Source organism: Cherax quadricarinatus, chromosome 28 (genome assembly GCF_038502225.1).
Source record: "Cherax quadricarinatus isolate ZL_2023a chromosome 28, ASM3850222v1, whole genome shotgun sequence".
NCBI lineage: Eukaryota > Metazoa > Arthropoda > Malacostraca > Decapoda > Parastacidae > Cherax > Cherax quadricarinatus.
Genome location: NC_091319.1, coordinates 24,714,175 through 24,734,199, shown reverse-complemented (window position 1 = coordinate 24,734,199; position 20,025 = coordinate 24,714,175). Strand labels below are relative to the sequence as shown.

General features: G+C 39.5%; 1 protein-coding gene across 3 annotated transcripts in view; it reads left to right on the top strand.

Moving 5' to 3' along the window:
- LOC128693317 (tyrosine-protein kinase BAZ1B) overlaps nt 1–20,025 on the top strand; it is a 304,346-nt gene that overhangs the window by 195,987 nt on the left and 88,334 nt on the right. For all 3 annotated transcript variants that reach the window (XM_053782935.2, XM_053782936.2, XM_053782937.2), the window contains 4 exons: nt 1,358–1,505; nt 9,309–9,438; nt 17,749–17,885; nt 19,958–20,025. The exon at nt 19,958–20,025 is cut by the window's right edge and continues 106 nt beyond it. In XM_053782935.2, the coding sequence (XP_053638910.1) occupies nt 1,358–1,505; nt 9,309–9,438; nt 17,749–17,885; nt 19,958–20,025 (483 nt within the window). The remainder of the gene's footprint in view (nt 1–1,357; nt 1,506–9,308; nt 9,439–17,748; nt 17,886–19,957) is intronic.

Below are 20,025 nucleotides of genomic sequence, written 5' to 3'. Positions count from 1 at the left end.
GTCGTAAGTCGAGCAGGTCGTAAGTCGGATGGTAGGTGTATTATGCAGAAAATTCGGAGTGTGGAAATTAGGAGGTGTGGAGTTAATAAAAGTATTAGTCATAGGGCTGAAGAGGGGTTGTTGAGGTGGTTTGGTCATTTAGAGAGAATGGATCAAAGTAGAATGACATGGAAAGCATATAAATCTATAGGGGAAGGAAGGCAGGGTAGGGGTCATCCTCGAAAGGGTTGGAGAGAGGGGGTAAAGGAGGTTTTGTGGGCAAGGGGCTTGGACTTCCAGCAAGCGTGCGTGAGCGTGTTAGATAGGAGTGAATGGAGACGAATGGTACTTGGGACCTGACGATCTGTTGGAGTGTGAGCAGGGTAATATTTAGTGAAGGGATTCAGGGAAACCGGTTATTTTCATATGGTCGGACTTGAGTCCTGGAAATGGGAAGTACAATGCCTGCACTTTAAAGGAGGGGTTTGGGATATTGGCAGTTTGGAGGGATATGTTGTATATCTTCATATGTGTATGCTTCTAAACTGTTGTATTCTGAGCACCTCTGCAAAAACAGTGATAATGTGTGAGTGTGGTGAAAGTGTTGAATGATGATGAAAGTATTTTCTTTTTGGGGATTTTCTTTCTTTTTTGGGTCACCCTGCCTTGGTGGGAGACGGCCGACTTGTTGAAAAAAAAAAAAATCAGGGAAACCGGTTATTTTTATATAGCCGGACTTGAGTACTGGAAATGGGAAGCACAATGTTGCCTGCACTTTAAAGGAGTTGTTTGGGATATTAGCAGTTTGGAGGGATATGTTGTGTATCTTTATACGTACATGCTTCTAAACTTTTGTGTTCTGAGCCCCTCTGCGAAACCAGTGATTATGTGTGAGTGAGGTGAAAGTGCTGAATGATGATTAAAGTATTTTCTTTTTGGGGATTTTCTTTCTTTTTGCGTCACCCTGCCTCGGTGGGAGACGGCCGACTTGTTGAAAAAAAAAATTATTTCATTTAATATTTTGTTGCTTTCCTGAGAGTTAAGCTTTCATGAAGATATTTTTAATTATTTCAAATACAGTATGTACTTTTATTCCACTGGATTTTTATATTAAGATTACCTTAATTATTTTAAGTGCTTTTGTTAAAATTAATTCATTCTTCATTATTATTTTAAATATGCTTGAATTATTGGGCATGGTTTGATCTTTGCACTAGTACTGAATGCCTAATACTTTTCAAAACATAGTATTCAAGATATGCCATATTTATGCAAATAAACTATTTTTTTATGCTGTACTGTAAATTATAGTTCTAAAAAATCATGTACAGTATATCTACAATATTAATGACTGGATACATGTTTCTTTTTGCTTTAGATGGAATGCTCTAGAAGATCTACAAGATGGAGCTCTTCAGCTTGTAGAATCATTACGTGAAGATATTATTCAGATTGAACATGAGCTTACAGAGGGTTGGCTTGGAGCAGTGCCGAACAAAGAAGAGTGGGAGAAAAAAGCACAACAGGTGAGGAATTGACAAATATATCCACTCTGTGGCCACTTTATTACGTACACCCTTCTAGTAGTAGGTAGGGCTTCCCTTTGCCCCCAGAAAAGCTTGAATTCTGTCTGGCATGAGCTCAACAAAATGTTGGAAACGTATCTTAGAGATTCTGGTCCATGTTGACATGAAAGCATCACACAGTTGCTGCAGATATGTCTGCTGCACATTCACGCTGCAAATCTCCCGTTCCACCACACCTCAAAGGTTTACATCAAATTCTGACCACATGTCACAACAGAATTTGTTATTCGCCAGATCAGATGACATTTTTATCCAGTTTTCAACTGTCCAATTTTGGCCTGTGCCCACTGTAGCCTCAGTTTCCTGTTCTTAACTGACAAGAGCGTAACTCAGTGTGGTCTTCTGCTGCTGTAGCCCATCCACTGCAAGGTTTGACATGTGCATTCAGAGATGCTCTTCTGCATACCCCTGTTGTAACATGTAGTTATTTAAGTCACTGCCCGCTTCCTGTCAGCTAGAACCAGTCTGGCCATGCACCTCTGATCTCTCATAAACAAGGTTTTTCCAGAGGACTGCTGCTCACTGGATGTTTTGTGTTTTTCACACCATTTTCCATAAACTCTTATTAACCCGTAAATGGTCCAAACGTATATATACGTTTTTTCAACATTTGAAAGTATGTAAAAAAAGTAGATCTTCTTTTTGTTTTTTTACATTTGAAAATGTGTAAAAAAAATGTAGATCTACTTTTGTAGCACTGCACATGTGAATGTAGATCTGCTTGGACCGTTTACGGGTTAATAAAGAGCCACAGAGTGAAGATAGCGTGTCTGCATAATGTTTATAAATGGGTTATTGTTTAGATTTAGATATTTATAATTGTCATTATAAGATGCAGTTCTATAACTGGAAGAAGCCTTGATAATTTAGATATTTTTTCAAATGATTGTGACTATTTTATTGATTTAATACAAATTTATTTTGATTGATAAATAAGTGTAACACATTCCATATATAATTTTAGTGAATGTGTGAGAGCATTAGATCAAAATGAGTGGAGGCAAGTGATTTTTGACTTGGTGTATTGTTGGAGTGTGAGCAAAGTAACATTTACTAAGGAATTCAGGGAAACCAGTTAGCTGGTGGACAGTCCAGTGCCTGTACTCTGAAGAAGAGGTAGGGATGTTGCAGTTCAGGGGGCCATCTGAGCTGTAATGTCAGCACTCTACTGGCAGTGGTGTATTGTCAGTGTGTTTAACCCTTTCAGTGTCGGTCCTGTAATATTATGGCTTGAGAGCCAGTGTTGGTCCCATAATACTATGCCAAAATTTTAGCTCCTTCAAATCTGGTGGAAGAAAACTGGTAGGCCTACATATGAAAGAATGGGTCTGCGTGGCCAGTGTGCGCAGTATAAAAAAATCCTGCAGCACACAGTGCTTATTGAGAAAAAAAAAACGGACTTTTTTTTTGGGATTAAAACGCCGAATTTGAGGTATATTTTCGTATAGTATTTATTGTTGTATTCTTGTTTTCATGGTCTCGCCTGATAAAATGGAAAACACATTACAGAGATAGAGATGATTTTGATTAGTTTCACTATGAAAACAACCTTGAAATTGAGCTCAAAGTAGTGGAAATGTTCGATTTTTACCAATGTTCAGGAGTAAGTAAATCACACCATATGTCCAATACACGTCAACTGGGGAGTCTGATATTCTTTCACTAGTGCACTGATATTTATACCATTTTTACAATAATGCATTAGTCTGCATAACAGAAAATTTTGTATTTTTTGTATGAATAAAAAACCAATACAGAAAGCAATAATAATATAAGAGGGGCCAGAAACATGACTAATGAACAGAGGATATGTTATTTTAGTGCCAAGAATGTCTATATTGTTTATTCTGGACCCTATTTTGAAATTGGCATCTTTTTGAATTTGCGTGAAATTGGCCAAATTGCCAATTTCTGACCACTTTATTGGGTAGTTCAAATCGGTAAATGGGCAGTTTCTTGTACTCAACTGATAGAAAATATGAAGCTCTAAAGAAATAGCTATGAGTTTGGTCAACTGGAACAATGGAATTGGCCAAAAGCAGGCGAAATCGCCGATGCGTATATGTCGCCGAGACCGCTAACTTCGTGGGAGCGTAATTTCGTGAGTTTTCGACCAAATTTCATACTTTTAGTGTCATTACCATCGCGTAAAGATTCTCTATCATTTCATAAGGTTTTTTTTTTTTTTTTTTTTTTTTTTTCCAAAAATTTATTGACATAAAATGACAGTTTCAGAAAGGTGCCTGCGACAGTCAAAGGGTTAAAATATCAAATTGAGGAAATAACTTAAACCACAGCCATCCTACCAGCCAGCTTCCATGACCACCTACATTCAGTCTCGATAACTACAACCAACCAACTGCCACAACTCCCACTGTTCAATCATAACTAATACCATTCAGTCACCACAGCTACCATACTTATTACCATTCGATCACTACAGCCACCATACTTATTAGCAGTCAGTCACAACCACTCCCATTTAACCTGAAAGTAAGATGATTTCCCTGTATCTATACTGAAATTGTTAGTATTATTCCAAGCATTAATGATATTCTTGCCTCTCCCACCAAGCAAATAACACACATATACAAGTACAAAGTAAATTTTAAACTTTCCCATGTGTAACAGTGTAGATGGTAAACATTTTAGAACAATTTCCTTACCTTTTTAACTCTCTCATTGTCCAGACTCCTGAAGTTAATATTGCTTGTAGTTTCTTCTGAAATAATAGAGAATCCTTTTTGGGAGATAATGACACTAAAAGTATGAAATTTGAAGGAAGACTTGCAGAATTACACAGAAGCAAATCTAACAATCTGGGCGCAATTTGCACATCACCGATTTGGCTCACTTTGAGTCCTGTTTTAAGTCAATTCCATTGCTCCATTCGACCAAATTCTTAGCTCTCCACTTTCATGCTACTTCTGTTTCTGAAACCAACCAAAATCATCTATTTCAATAGGATATCTTCTATCAAATGATACAAAGAAACAGCCAATAAAGCCATAAAAACCATCCTAGAAATCACCCCCGAGTCTCTGTTTTAAACCAGACACAAGGTCAAAGTTTTGCTTTACCCATCATGCACTGCTTGGGGCAGGACTTGGTTTTATACTGTGCATACTAACCTCACAGACCTATTCTCTCGTATCTATACCTGGAGGCCAAAATTTACCGCACACAGCTTATCTGAGTGAGCTGAGCTCATGACGTAGAACTGTGTGTGGAACCCTGGTCTCAGTGATGTAGTTCTACATGACAGCCACTGAAAGGGTTAATTAAAAAATTGCTTTTGGTTTTCCTTTAGTTTATATTTTAATTGTACTTGGTTGGTGGAATATTTATTTATTTATTTATTTACAATTTGAGCACACACACAGAGGTACAAAAAAATACAGATAAGAGCAGCATGCCAAAGCCACTTATACTATGCATAGCATTACGGGCTGGCTTAAAATTAACTTAAGATTAACTAAGCAATGATGAAATCAGTGATAAAACATTAATGTAAACAGATTACTATAAAGCACAAGTGTTTTACATTGTTGTACATTCAGTCGTATGGAGTATTCTGTTAGGTAGTGTATTTTTTTTTTTTTTTTTTTTTTTATCACACCGGCCGATTCCCACCAAGGCAGGGTGGCCCGAAAAAGAAAAACTTTCACCATCATTCACTCCATCACTGTCTTGCCAGAAGGGTGCTTTACACTACAGTTTTTAAACTGCAACATTAACACCCCTCCTTCAGAGTGCAGGCACTGTACTTCCCATCTCCAGGACTCAAGTCCGGCCTGCCGGTTTCCCTGAATCCCTTCATAAATGTTACTTTGCTCACACTCCAACAGCACGTCAAGTATTAAAAACCATTTGTCTCCATTCACTCCTATCAAACACGCTCAAGCATGCCTGCTGGAAGTCCAAGCCCCTCGCACACAAAACCTCCTTTACCCCCTCCCTCCAACCCTTCCTTGGCCGACCCCTACCCCGCCTTCCTTCCACTACAGACTGATACACTCTTGAAGTCATTCTGTTTCGCTCCATTCTCTCTACATGTCCGAACCACCTCAACAACCCTTCCTCAGCCCTCTGGACAACAGTTTTGGTAATCCCGCACCTCCTCCTAACTTCCAAACTACGAATTCTCTGCATTATATTCACACCACACATTGCCCTCAGACATGACATCTCCACTGCCTCCAGCCTTCTCCTCGCTGCAACATTCATCACCCACGCTTCACACCCATATAAGAGCGTTGGTAAAACTATACTCTCATACATTCCCCTCTTTGCCTCCAAGGACAAAGTTCTTTGTCTCCACAGACTCCTAAGTGCACCACTCACTCTTTTTCCCTCATCAATTCTATGATTCACCTCATCTTTCATAGACCCATCCGCTGACACGTCCACTCCCAAATATCTGAATACGTTCACCTCCTCCATACTCTCTCCCTCCAATCTGATATTCAATCTTTCATCACCTAATCTTTTTGTTATCCTCATAACCTTACTCTTTCCTGTATTCACCTTTAATTTTCTTCTTTTGCACACCCTACCAAATTCATCCACCAATCTCTGCAACTTCTCTTCAGAATCTCCCAAGAGCACAGTGTCATCAGCAAAGAGCAGCTGTGACAACTCCCACTTTGTGTGTGATTCTTTATCTTTTAACTCCACGTCTCTTGCCAAGACCCTCGCATTTACTTCTCTTACAACCCCATCTATAAATATATTAAACAACCACGGTGACATCACACATCCTTGTCTAAGGCCTACTTTTACTGGGAAAAAATTTCCCTCTTTCCTACATACTCTAACTTGAGCCTCACTATCCTCGTAAAAACTCTTCACTGCTTTCAGTAACCTACCTCCTACACCATACACTTGCAACATCTGCCACATTGCCCCCCTATCCACCCTGTCATACGCCTTTTCCAAATCCATAAATGCCACAAAGACCTCTTTAGCCTTATCTAAATACTGTTCACTTATATGTTTCACTGTAAACACCTGGTCCACACACCCCCTACCTTTCCTAAAGCCTCCTTGTTCATCTGCTATCCTATTCTCCGTCTTACTCTTAATTCTTTCAATTATAACTCTACCATACACTTTACCAGGTACACTCAACAGACTTATCCCCCTATAATTTTTGCACTCTCTTTTATCCCCTTTGCCTTTATACAAAGGAACTATGCATGCTCTCTGCCAATCCCTAGGTACCTTACCCTCTTCCATACATTTATTAAACAATTGCACCAACCACTCCAAAACTATATCCCCACCTGCTTTTAACATTTCTATCTTTATCCCATCAATCCCGGCTGCCTTACCCCCTTTCATTTTACCTACTGCCTCACGAACTTCCCCCACACTCACAACTGGCTCTTCCTCACTCCTACAAGATGTTATTCCTCCTTGCCCTATACACGAAATCACAGCTTTAGGTTCAACATTTATGTGATATAATTGTGAGAAACATTTAAGATATACAATTTATAAGGTTCAGTTATTCAGTATTTATTTGGTTTTGGGTGAGTAAGTGATCTTTGAGAAGAGACTTGAATTTATAAACAGGTAGTGTTTCTTTTGTATTTACAGGTAATGAATTCCAGATTTTAGGGCCTTTTATGTGCATTGAGTTTTTGCATAGTGTGAGATGGACACGAGGAACATCAAAGAGTGATCTATGCCTTGTGTTATGGTCATGTGTTCTGTTGAGGTTGGCAAGGAGATGTTTGAGGGGAGGGTTAATATCAGAGTTAAGTGTTCTATGTATGTAATAGGTGCAGTAATAAGTATGGATGTTTTGTATGGTGAGTAGGTTTAGTGTATTGAATATTGGTGGAGTGTGCTGCCTGTAGTGAGAATTTGTTATCATTCTAACTGCAGCCTTTTGTTGGGTAATTAGTGGTCTGAGATGGTTAATTGTTGTTGAGCCCCATGCACAAATTCCATAGGTGAGATAGGGGTAAATAAGAGAGTGATATAGGGCCAGGAGGGCTGACTGTGGAGCATAGTACCGTATCTTCAATAGTATGCCTACAGTCTTGGAAATTTTCTTAGAAATTTGTTGTATATGTGTATGAAATTTGAGTCTATTATCAAGGTGGATTCCTAAGAATTTTCCCTCTGTTAGCTTTGTGATAGGTGATCCATTTATCATTATGTTAAGAGGGACATCTGTAGCTCTGTTACCAAACTGAATGAAGTAGGTTTTGTCAATGTTTAGTGTAAGTTTGTTAGTCCTCATCCAGGTAGATATTTTCTGTAATTCGGTATTTACAGTATTGGCTAGCGTGACTGGGCTCGGGTGGGAGAAGACGTATGTAGTGTCATCTGCAAATAGTGTGGGTTTGAGCAATTGCGAAGCATTTGGTAGGTCATTTATGTATAGGAGAAAGAGAAGAGGGCCAAGGACACTTCCCTGTGGAACACCAACTGTAATTGGTTGTGCGGAAGAGCTTGCCCCATTTGCGTACACATATTGGCTTCTGTTGCTGAGGTATGACTTGAGGTAGTTGAGGGAGTGCCCTCTTATACCATAGTGTGACAATTTTACGTGGAGCAAGTCATGGTCAACTGTATCAAAAGCTTTACGTAAGTCAATGAAGATCCCCAGTGGGACTTCTTTTTTCTCTATTGCAGTGTATATATGTTCTAGCATGTGTATAATAGCATCATTAGTATTTTTATTTTTATTTTTATAGGAATGCATGGAGAATTGCAAACACTTAAGATGCTAGCACTACTCTTATGGTGTACTAAGTAACTTAGATTTGCATACTGAGGTAGGATAAGTACAATGGACCCCTCGGTTATCAGTCATTTCGGATATCAGCCAGTTCAGATTTCGGCTGCTTTTTTGGCCGAAATTCTATCCCGGATTTCGGCCATCAACTTGGAAATCGGACGTATTAGACATGTCCATCCCTCCACTCCACCGCGTTCGTGAGTCAGTTTGGCTGTGTCTCTCGGAGAGTGAGGAAGACTTGGCACATTCATCCAAACATTTCTTTATAATCCATTGTTTTTCTGGGTGTTTATTGAGTGCAACTGTGAAATAAGCCACCATGAGCTCAAAGAAAGTGAGAAACATGATGGAATTAAAAAAAGTTTTGTAGAGAAATATCACCCTGACCAAGCTGAAACAAGCCATATCTGCAACATGTTCAGTGACAAAACTTTGTCCTACTTCAAGCAAATCTTAGAGATGCCAGAAACAGACCTCTCTGGATAGTTTTTTTTTGTGTGGCAGGGGTGCAGTGACTCTCAAGCTGGTCCTAGTGGCAGTAAAAGAAAAATAAGTTAAGTAACCCCAGAGAGGGCTTTGATACCTGAAGTTCTTATGGAGGGGGATTCCTCTTTCAAACAATAATCAGTCGTCCCTCTCTCCTCCTCCCTGTCTTTCATAAGCCAACAAGAGTCTTCAATAAAGGTATGTAATATGTAGCAATTTAAATGTTCATTTATTTATTTTATTTAGTTCTCACTGTTTTGTGTATGTAAAACTATAGTTAATCTTGAAAAAAATACATTTTTTGTTAATATTTTTGTGTGTCTGGAACGGATTAATTGTATTTACAGTACATTAATTCTTATGGGAAATATTATTTTGGTTTTTGGCCTTTTCTAATTTATGCCAACCTTCTGGAACGGATTACGGTCGATAACCGAGGGTCCACTGTATTGTAAACTCTTCGATTTGGTTACACGAGTTGAAAAGGATTTTGTCTTTGGCAGGCAACATCTTTGCAGGAGCTAGGAGAGTGCCTGATGGAAGCACAGAAGAGCATTCACTTCAAGTACCTGAAGGGTATGATGCAGCCCTCCAAGAAGCTTATACCTTCTGATAACACAGATGCTGCCCCTGGTGAGTTGCATCTTGCTTTCCATTTGTGTATTTTAAACATGTCTGTGCATGTCTAAATTAAAAAATATATATTTTCATGTTAGTGTTTAATATTTATTAACATGAACATGTGTATGTGTAAATTTTTTTTTTTTTTTCTTTTTAACACATTGGCTGTATCCCACCGAGGCAGGGTGACCCAAAAAGAAAGAAAAAACTTTCATCATCATTCAACACATTCACCATCACTCATACAGCTCATACATATTAAGTCTTATAATCTGCATGAACTGTATCACTGTAGACACGAGCATTTCACCCCTCCATGGAAGATGTGTTCATTTATTATCACATACATGCAAGCCCCTCCCAAGAAGCTCATTGCTAGTAATTCTTTCTTTCTTTCTTTCAACACACCGGCCGTATCCCACCGAGACAGGGTGGCCCAAAAGGAAAAACGAAAGTTTCTCCTTTTACATTTAGTAATATATACAGGAGAAGGGGTTACTAGCCCCTTGCTCCTGGCATTTTAGTCGCCTCTTACAACACGCAACTGCTCAAGAAATTTCTCACCTAGCTGGTAGTAATAAGTTACCACAAGTTATATACACTGATGGATCTAAATAGGAGTCTTCTGGCAGGGCTGCATCTGCTCTTGTTGCCACCTCCCTTGTTGCAAACAAAAATAAATTTGTTGAGTTTGGCATAAGAATTAGCAACTGAGCGTCCACACTGCAAACTGAATTGTTTGTGATCCTAATGGCGCTAAAGCTAACTTGTGATACTGAGCTTGACTCTGTCATCATTATGGATTCTATGTCATCATTGAAGGCTCTTGACTCATATAATGACTCCAACAGCATGCTCATTGGAGAAGCCAGGTATAGGTACTCAAAAATCCGGGAAATAGGAATTAATGTACAGTTGCTATGGATCCCATCACACATTGGATTACACTTTCATGATAAAGTTGATATGTTAGCCAAGAAGAGTACCCTAAAGGAGAATGTAGAATATAACTTTGGTATATCTGTGTCTAGCATTAGGAATAATAATAGGAGAGAAGTAAATACTGTAATGAAAATTAATGTTAGGAATGCAGTTAGAAGTCTAAGTTGATCTATAACCCACTACGATAACATGAATGTAGTATGTTTATGGAGCAACTTGCAATGTGAACAGACTGACTGATGTTGTAGTGGCCAGGCTTAGGCTTGGTTATGAGTACTTCTGGCAGTTTGGGAGACACACACATGATAATCAAACTAAATGCAAATTATGTGGTCAGGAATATGGTCACTGTCCTAAACACTATATGCTTAACCCTTAAACAGTCCAAACAGATCGACGTTCAAATTCATGGTGCTACAAAAGTTGATCTACTTTTTTTTACATATTTTCAAATATAACAAAATAGGTAGTAGGTTGGTAGACAGCAACCACCCAGGGAAGTACTACCGTCCTGCCAGATGACTGTGAAACAGAAACCTGTAACTGTTTTGCATGATGGTAGGATTGCTGGCTTCTTTTTCTGTCTCATAAACACGCTAGATAACAGGGATATCTTGCTACTCCAACTTACACTTTGGTCACAATTCACAGACACGCACATGCATATATATATACATACATCTAGGTTTTTCTCCCTTTTTCTAAATAGCTCTTGTTCTTCCTTATTTCTTCTATTGTCCATGGGGAAGTGGAAAAGAATCTTTCCTCCGTAAGCCATGCGTGTCGTATGAGGCAACTAAAGTGCCGGTAGCAATGGGCTAGTAACCCCTTCTCCTGTAGACATTTACTAAAAAAGAGAAGAAGAAAATTTTTATAAAACTGGGATGCTTGAATGTGCGTGGATGTAGTGCGGATGACAAGAAACAGATGATTGCTGATGTTATGAAAGAAGTTGGATGTCCTGGCCCTAAGCGAAACAAAGCTGAAGGGGGTAGGGGAGTTTCGGTGGGGGGAAATAAATGGGATTAAATCTGGAGTATCTGAGAGAGTTAGAGCAAAGGAAGGGGTAGCAGTAATGTTGAAGGATCAGTTATGGAAGGAGAAAAGAGAATATGAATGTGTAAATTCAAGAATTATGTGGATTAAAGTAAAGGTTGGATGCAAAAAGTGGGTCATAATAAGTATGTATGCACCTGGAGAAGAGAGGAATGTAGAGGAGAGAGAGAGATTTTGGGAGATGTTAAGTGAATGTATAGGAGCCTTTGAACCAAGTGAGAGAGTCATTGTGGTAGGGGATCTGAATGCTAAAGTAGGAGAAACTTTTAGAGAGGGTGTGGTAGGTAAGTTTGGGGTGCCAGGTGTAAATGATAATGGAAGCCCTTTGATTGAGCTTTGTATAGAAAGGGGTTTAGTTATAGGTAATACATATTTTAAGAAAAAGAGGATAAATAAGTATACAAGATATGATGTAGGGCGAAATGACAGTAGTTTGTTGGATTATGTATTGGTAGATAAAAGACTGTTGAGTAGACTTCAGGATGTACATGTTTATAGAGGGGCCACAGATATATCAGATCACTTTCTAGTTGTAGCTACACTGAGAGTAAAAGGTAGATGGGATACAAGGAGAATAGAAGCATCAGGGAAGAGAGAGGTGAAGGTTTATAAACTAAAAGAGGAGGCAGTTAGGGTAAGATATAAACAGCTATTGGAGGATAGATGGGCTAATGAGAGCATAGGAAATGGGATCGAAGAGGTATGGGGTAGGTTTAAAAATGTAGTGTTAGAGTGTTCAGCAGAAGTTTGTGGTTACAGGAAAGTGGGTGCGGGAGGGAAGAGGAGCGATTGGTGGAATGATGATGTAAAGAGAGTAGTAAGGGAGAAAAAGATAGCATATGAGAAGTTTTTACAAAGTAGAAGTGATGCAAGGAGGGAAGAGTATATGGAGAAAAAGAGAGAGGTTAAGAGAGTGGTGAAGCAATGTAAAAAGAGAGCAAATGAGAGAATGGGTGAAATGTTATCAACAAATTTTGTTGAAAATAAGAAAAAGTTTTGGAGTGAGATTAACAAGTTAAGGAAGCCTAGAGAACAAATGGATTTGTCAGTTAAAAATAGGAGAGGAGAGTTATTAAATGGAGAGTTAGAGGTATTGGGAAGATGGAGGGAATATTTTGAGGAATTGTTAAATGTCGATGAAGATAGGGAAGCTGTGATTTCGTGTATAGGGCAAGGAGGAATAACATCTTGTAGGAGTGAGGAAGAGCCAGTTGTGAGTGTGGGGGAAGTTCGTGAGGCAGTAGGTAAAATGAAAGGGGGTAAGGCAGCTGGGATTGATGGGATTAAGATAGAAATGTTAAAAGCAGGTGGGGATATAGTTTTGGAGTGGTTGGTGCAATTATTTAATAAATGTTTGGAAGAGGGTAAGGTACCTAGGGATTGGCAGAGAGCATGCATAGTTCCTTTGTATAAAGGCAAAGGGGACAAAAGAGAGTGCAAAAATTATAGGGGGATAAGTCTGTTGAGTATACTTGGTAAAGTGTATGGTAGAGTTATTATTGAAAGAATTAAGAGTAAGACTGAGAATAGGATAGCAGATGAACAAGGAGGCTTTAGGAAGGGTAGGGGGTGTGTGGACCAGGTGTTTACAGTGAAACATATAAGTGAACAGTATTTAGATGAGGCTAAAGAGGTCTTTGTGGCATTTATGGATTTGGAAAAGGCATATGACAGGGTGGATAGGGGGGCAATGTGGCAGATGTTGCAGGTGTATGGTGTAGGAGGTAGGTTACTGAAAGCAGTGAAGAGTTTTTATGAGGATAGTGAGGCTCAAGTTAGAGTATGTAGGAAAGAGGGAAATTATTTCCCAGTAAAAGTAGGCCTTAGGCAAGGATGTGTGATGTCACCGTGGTTGTTTAATATATTTATAGATGGGATTATAAGAGAAGTAAATGCGAGGGTCTTGGCAAGAGGTGTGGAGTTAAAAGATAAAGAATCACACATAAAGTGGGAGTTGTCACAGTTGCTCTTTGCTGATGACACTGTGCTCTTGGGAGATTCTGAAGAGAAGTTGCAGAGATTGGTGGATGAATTTGGTAGGGTGTGCAAAAGAAGAAAATTAAAAGTGAATACAGGAAAGAGTAAGGTTATGAGGATAACAAAAAGATTAGGTGATGAAAGATTGGATATCAGATTGGAGGGAGAGAGTATGGAGGAGGTGAATGTATTCATATATTTGGGAGTGGACGTGTCAGCGGATGGGTCTATGAAAGATGAGGTGAATTATAGAATTGATGAGGGGAAAAGGGTGAGCGGTGCACTTAGGAGTCTGTGGAGACAAAGAACTTTGTCCTTGGAGGCAAAGAGGGGAATGTATGAGAGTATAGTTTTACCAACGCTCTTATATGGGTGTGAAGCATGGGTGATGAATGTTGCAGCGAGGAGAAGGCTGGAGGCAGTGGAGATGTCATGTCTGAGGGCAATGTGTGGTGTGAATATAATGCAGAGAATTCGTAGTTTGGAAGTTAGGAGGAGGTGCGGGATTACCAAAACTGTTGTCCAGAGGGCTGAAGAAGGGTTGTTGAGGTGGTTCGGACATGTAGAGAGAATGGAGCGAAACAGAGTGACTTCAAGAGTGTATCAGTCTGTAGTGGAAGGAAGGCGGGGTAGGGGTCGGCCTAGGAAAGATTGGAGGGAGGGGGTAAAGGAGGTTTTGTGTGCAAGGGGCTTGGACTTCCAGCAGGCATGCGTGAGCGTGTTTGATAGGAGTGAATGGAGACAAATGGTTTTTAATACTTGACGTGCTGTTGGAGTGTGAGCAAAGTAACATTTATGAAGGGATTCAGGGAAACCGGCAGGCCGGACTTGAGTCCTGGAGATGGGAAGTACAGTGCCTGCACTCTGAAGGAGGGGTGTTAATGTTGCAGTTTAAAAACTGTAGTGTAAAGCACCCTTCTGGCAAGACAGTGATGGAGTGAATGATGGTGAAAGTTTTTCTTTTTCGGGCCACCCTGCCTTGGTGGGAATCGGCCAGTGTGATAAAAAAAAAAAATAATGTAGATAAAAGTTTTTTTACAGGTTTTCAAATGTAAAACAAAAAAGAAGATCTACATTTTTTTACATACTTTCAGATGTTGAAAAAACGTATATAAACATTTGGACCATTTAAGGGTTATTTGTCCACTTATTGAGGAATGTAGATTTTTTTTTTTTTTTAACAAGTCGGCTGTCTCCCATCAAGGCAGGGTGACCCAAAAAGAAAGAAAATCCCCAAAAAGAAAATGCTTTCATCATTCAACACTTTCACCTCACCCACACATAATCACTGTTTTTGCAGAGGTGCTCAGAATACAACTGTTTAGAAGCATATACATATAAAGATACACAGCATATCTCTCCAAACTGCCAATATCCCAAACCCCTCCTTTAAAGTGCAGGTATTGCACTTCCCATTTCCAGAACTCAAGTCCAGCTATATAAAATAATCGGTTTCCCTGAATCCCTTCACTAAATATTACCCTGCTCACACTCCAACAGCTCGTCACATCCCAAAAACCATTCATCTCCATTCACTCCTATCTAAAACACTCACAATATAAAAACCTATGTGACATGTCAAGATACTTAATTAATGAAAACCAGATATACTAAGCAAATTTCCTAAATTTGCGTGTAACAGATAAGTGAACTGTAGATCTAAAACTTAATGTACACCTGTAACCCTTTTGGGCCCTAGTTCCTAGGCCTTTTGTGGAGAGAGACTGAACTCACTGTTACCTGGGGTGTGTTTTGAAGGTCAATACCCTCATGGCGCAGTCTCATACCAGGCCTCCCAGTGGATGACCTGGTCAGCCAGGCTGTTTGTGCTAGTCATGCAAAGTCCTGCATAAGTACCACAGCTTGGGTGATCAGGCATTGATTCGAGAGTTGAAAGGTGTATTGAAGGTATAAAGAACATGAAGGCACAATACCATGACTGAAGATATAAATTAGTGACTACCCTTTGTAGCCTTTTCGAAAACACCAGCTTCTCCAAAAGATCAAAATTAAATCCATTGTAGAGAATATTATCTCACTGCTGGAAGAGTATAATAAGAAACAGTACCTCCTTTCTGGGAACTTCACGAGTCACAGGTCATTCATACTGATGTAGTTCATTGTCTGGCTGTTCCTGTCCTCGGCAAACATAAATGTATCTGCAGCTATGTATTATAGACTATTACAAAAAGTAATTTTTAAAGAAGATTTCAAGATTTACTCCTTTTGTAATAAAGAGTTCGGGATACATAAATACACACAAAAATAAATTAATCTTTAATATAATATAAAAATCAACTGTCTTTTGTCTAGAGGTATTTGAACTAACATATGATAATATGTACATGTTACAATAATAAATTATAATTAGCAATTTACTAAAATAATAAATAATTCGTAACCCTACACAGGGTACAACTTTCTTGACACTACTGTGTCACTATATATATATATCTATGTGCTAAAATAATAAATTATAAATAACATTTGTATAATAATAAATTACAATCAACTGCTTCTCACGACACTTATCCGGTCGAGCCAGTCACATGACACTATTCAGTGTACACTACAACCAGGCCATCTTCAGTGTCACATGACACCCTTTTCATCTCAGTGTTCCACTACGGTCCTGTGCATATCTCAGTGTTCCACTCCATCATATGTCCCTAAGTGTCACACTACGGTCCTGGCCCAGTTCAGTGTAACACTCCAACCTTTTCTTCATGAAATGTCCCACTAAACAGCATCCGATGACTCCGGCCCACAGTTGATCAGGGTAGACGGTGAGTCCACAGACATCACCAGTAGTCCAGTAAATCCTCTCCAAAGCCGGTTGACACACCGCTAGCCGAACACCATGCTGCAAGCTCACTGAATGCGGCCGTCAAGTAACTGAGGCCAACAGACTCAGTGAGCTGCGGTGAGCGGTTCTTCTAACGCCAGTAGATAGGTACGATTAGGTGTTCAGGTACCTACTGCGTAGATGTGTACCCTGAGGAGTTCAGGTACTTAATGTTGCTGAAGCCAGTAGACATGTACCCTTAGGTGTTCAGGTACCTACTGCTTAGGTGCGTACCGAGAGGCGCTCAGGTACTTCATGTAGCTGAAGCCAGTAGACGTGTACCCTTAGGTGTTCAGGTACCTACTGCTTAGGTGCGTACCGAGAGGCGCTCAGGTACATACTGTTGCTAAAGCCAGTAGACTGTACCCTTAGGTGGTCAGGTACCTACTGCTTAGATGCGCACCGTGAGGCACTCAGGAACTTACTGCTCTAAGGCCGGCTCAGCAGTCCCCACATTGGGTTTGATGACGTACCCAGTGGTACTGCCGGCCGGCAGGTTAACTATTTAACCGCTAGTTTGGCAGGGGGCCGCAACATAGACCAATTTGGCCTCTGGGGTCCCACCTGATGCAAATCACAAGCCATAGGAAAGTTTGGAGGGAAAGGGTAAAGGAGGTTTATGTATGCGAGGGGCAAAATATTTCTATCACCTTCAGCTAGTGAACAAACTAGGCAGCAACTGTGAACACCATACACTTCCAAAAATAGCTATGATTTGACCCTGGAGATTAGGAAACCATAAAGCCAGCTAGTAAACTTAGAGGTGGGCCTAGGAGCTGTGGATTGACCCTCACCTCAAAGGAGGTTCCTTAATGCCAGAGAGGGGCTTTTAAACCAAGGAATTGAACCTCCTTTCCCTTCCCTTGGATTGAATCTGAATGCCTTCCATTACCTCCAGGTGCTATAGGACCCCCTGAGGGTTTAGCGCTCCTCCATTATTTTTTTTTTTTTTCAACAAGTTGGCCGTCTCCCACCAAGGCAGGGTGACCCAAAAAGAAAATACTTTCATCATTCAACGCTTTCACCTCACTCACATAATCATTGATCCCTGCAAACACAGCTAGGGGTCTGCACAGGGCTGAGCATGCCTAATAGCAAAACCATTACAGTGCCAGAATATAATAGCCCTGTGATAATATGCAAGATCTATCCTGTGTATATGACACCTCTTAGCTCTGTACTTCAGAAACAATAATCTTTGTCTTTTTACTATATACTGTGTGGCATACAAGGGTTAGGAATAAGAATATTACAATTGTAGTTCTGTGATCTAATATATTTTTAGCATACTGCAGCTGGTACTAGTCTCTGATATGAGTGTTCTTTATTGATTAGAATAAAGAAATGTGACCATTTTTCTCTGAAATCTAATATGGAACTTACTTGCATAATCTGTCCTACAGTAGTTGTATTAGGTAATGATTTAAAGGGCAAATTTCAGATTTTTTAGCTACTTTCATTCTGTTTCTTCCATGTTATTAGCATTTATTCTATTTATACAGAATATGAGGAGTTGGAAAGCCCAGCAGTACTTAAGTGGCGAGACGCTGTGTTAACTTGTCAAACGTTTTCACGAATGCATATGCTAGTGGGCATGTTTGATTCCTGCATCAAATGGGAAAAGTCTATTGCTACTAAGGTTAGTTTCCTGAACAAATATTCAAGACTAATAATACTGATTTTCTTAGTCTTTCCTTAAACTAATAATACTGATCTTCTAGTCAGTTTGAAAGATTTTTTTCTTTCTTTCGCAACACGTTGGCCATCTCCCACCGAGGCAGGGTGACCCAAAAAAGAAACACATTCACCATCATTCACACATAATCGCTGTCTTTGCAGAGGCGCTCAGATACGGCAGTTTAGATGTCACTCGAAACAGCCAGTATCCCAAACCCCTTCTTTAAAGTCTAGCCAATGTACTTCCCACCTCCAGGACTCAAGTCCGGCTAACCAGGTTTCCCTGAATCCCCTAACAAAATATTACCCTGCTCACATTCCAACAGCTCGTCAAGTCCCAAAAACCATTAGTCTCCATTCACTCTTATGTAACACACTCACACATGCCTGCTGTATATCCTAGCCCCTTACACACAAAACCTCATTTACCCCCTCCCAGATTAGTTATTTTTATAATAATTATATTTTCAACAGCATGGCCATCTCCCACTGAGGTAGGGTTACCCCACCAGCACCAAAAAAAAAAAAAAAAAAAAAAACACACATTTACCTTCATTTATTCAGTTGCTATTTGTCAAGCCAGCAGTTATCGAGTGAATGTTGGTGAAGTTGTACCCTCTTTTTTGGGGGGAGTTGCTTTACTTCAAAGGGAGATGGCCAGTGTGTTAAAAAGATTAGTGTGAGTAATATGGAAAAATTAAATGGAATATGGAAGGAAATTATTAATGTAGAAAAAGTTTTGTAATGAGATAAATTGAGAAAGCCTAGAGAACGAATGTATTTGATAATTAAAAACAGGAGAGGAGAGTTTTTAAATGGAGAGTTAGAGGTATCAGGAAGATGGAGGGAATATTTTGAGGAATTGTTAAATGTTGAGGAAAATAGGAAAGCCATGATTTCGTGTATAGGGCAAAGATGAATAACATCTCGTAGGAGTGAGGAAGAGCCAGTTGTGAGTGTGGGGGAAGTGTGTGAGGCAGTGGGTAAGATGAAAGGGGGTAAAGCAGCTGGGGTTGATGGAATAAGACAGAAATGTTAAAAGCTGGTGGGGATATAGTTTTGGAGTGGTTAGAGCTTCTGTTTAATAAAAGTATGAAAGAAGGTAAGGTACCTAGGGATTAGCAGAGAGCATTCATAGTTCCTTTGTATAAAGGCAAAGGGGACAAAAGAGAGTGTAAAAGTTATAGGGAAATAAGTCTGTGGAGTATACCTGGTAAAGTGTATGGTAGTTATTATTGAAAGAATTAAGAGAATGATGGAGAGCACAATGGCAGATGAACAAAGTTGTTTTAGGACGGGTAGCGGGTGCGTAGACCAAGTGTTTACAGTGAAACACATAGGTAAACATTATTTAGATAAGGGTTAAGAGGTTTTTGTGGCATTTATAAATTTGGAAAAGGAGTTGATAGGGTGGATAGGAGAACAGTGTGGCAGATGCTACAAATGTATTGAATAGGAGATAGGTTACTGAAAGGAGTGAAGAGTTTTTATGAAGATAGTGAAGTTCAGGTTGGAGCATGTAGGAGAGAGGGAGATTATTTCCCAGTAAAAGTAGGCCTTAGACAAGGATATGTGATGTCACCATGGTTGTTCAATATATTTATAGACAAAGTTGTAAGAGAAGTGAATCCTCGAGTGTTGGCAAGAGGTGTGGGATTAAAAGATAAAGAATCTTACACAAAGTGGGAGTTGTCACCGTTGGTCTTTGCTGATGACACTGCTTTTTTGGGATTCTGAAGAGAAGTTGCAGAGGTTGGTTTTATGAGTGCCTGCACTTTAAAGGAGGGCTGTGGGATATTTGCTATTTGGAGTGACATCTAAACTGTCATATCTGATTACCTGCAAAGACAGTGATTTTGTATGAATGATAGTGAAAGTGTTGAATGATTATGCAGTTTTTTTTCCTTTCCTTTTTTGGGTCTCCCTGCCTCGGTGGGAAATGTCCGACGTGTTAAAAAAACATTATTATTTATGTAGTCATCTAATTTCTGGATTTTTTCATGTCAGTTTTTAACTCCACATATTTTTTTGCAGAAATGTAAAGTCTGTCGGCACCAAAACTCAACCATCCCATTAACAATTTGTGATAAATGTGAAAGTAG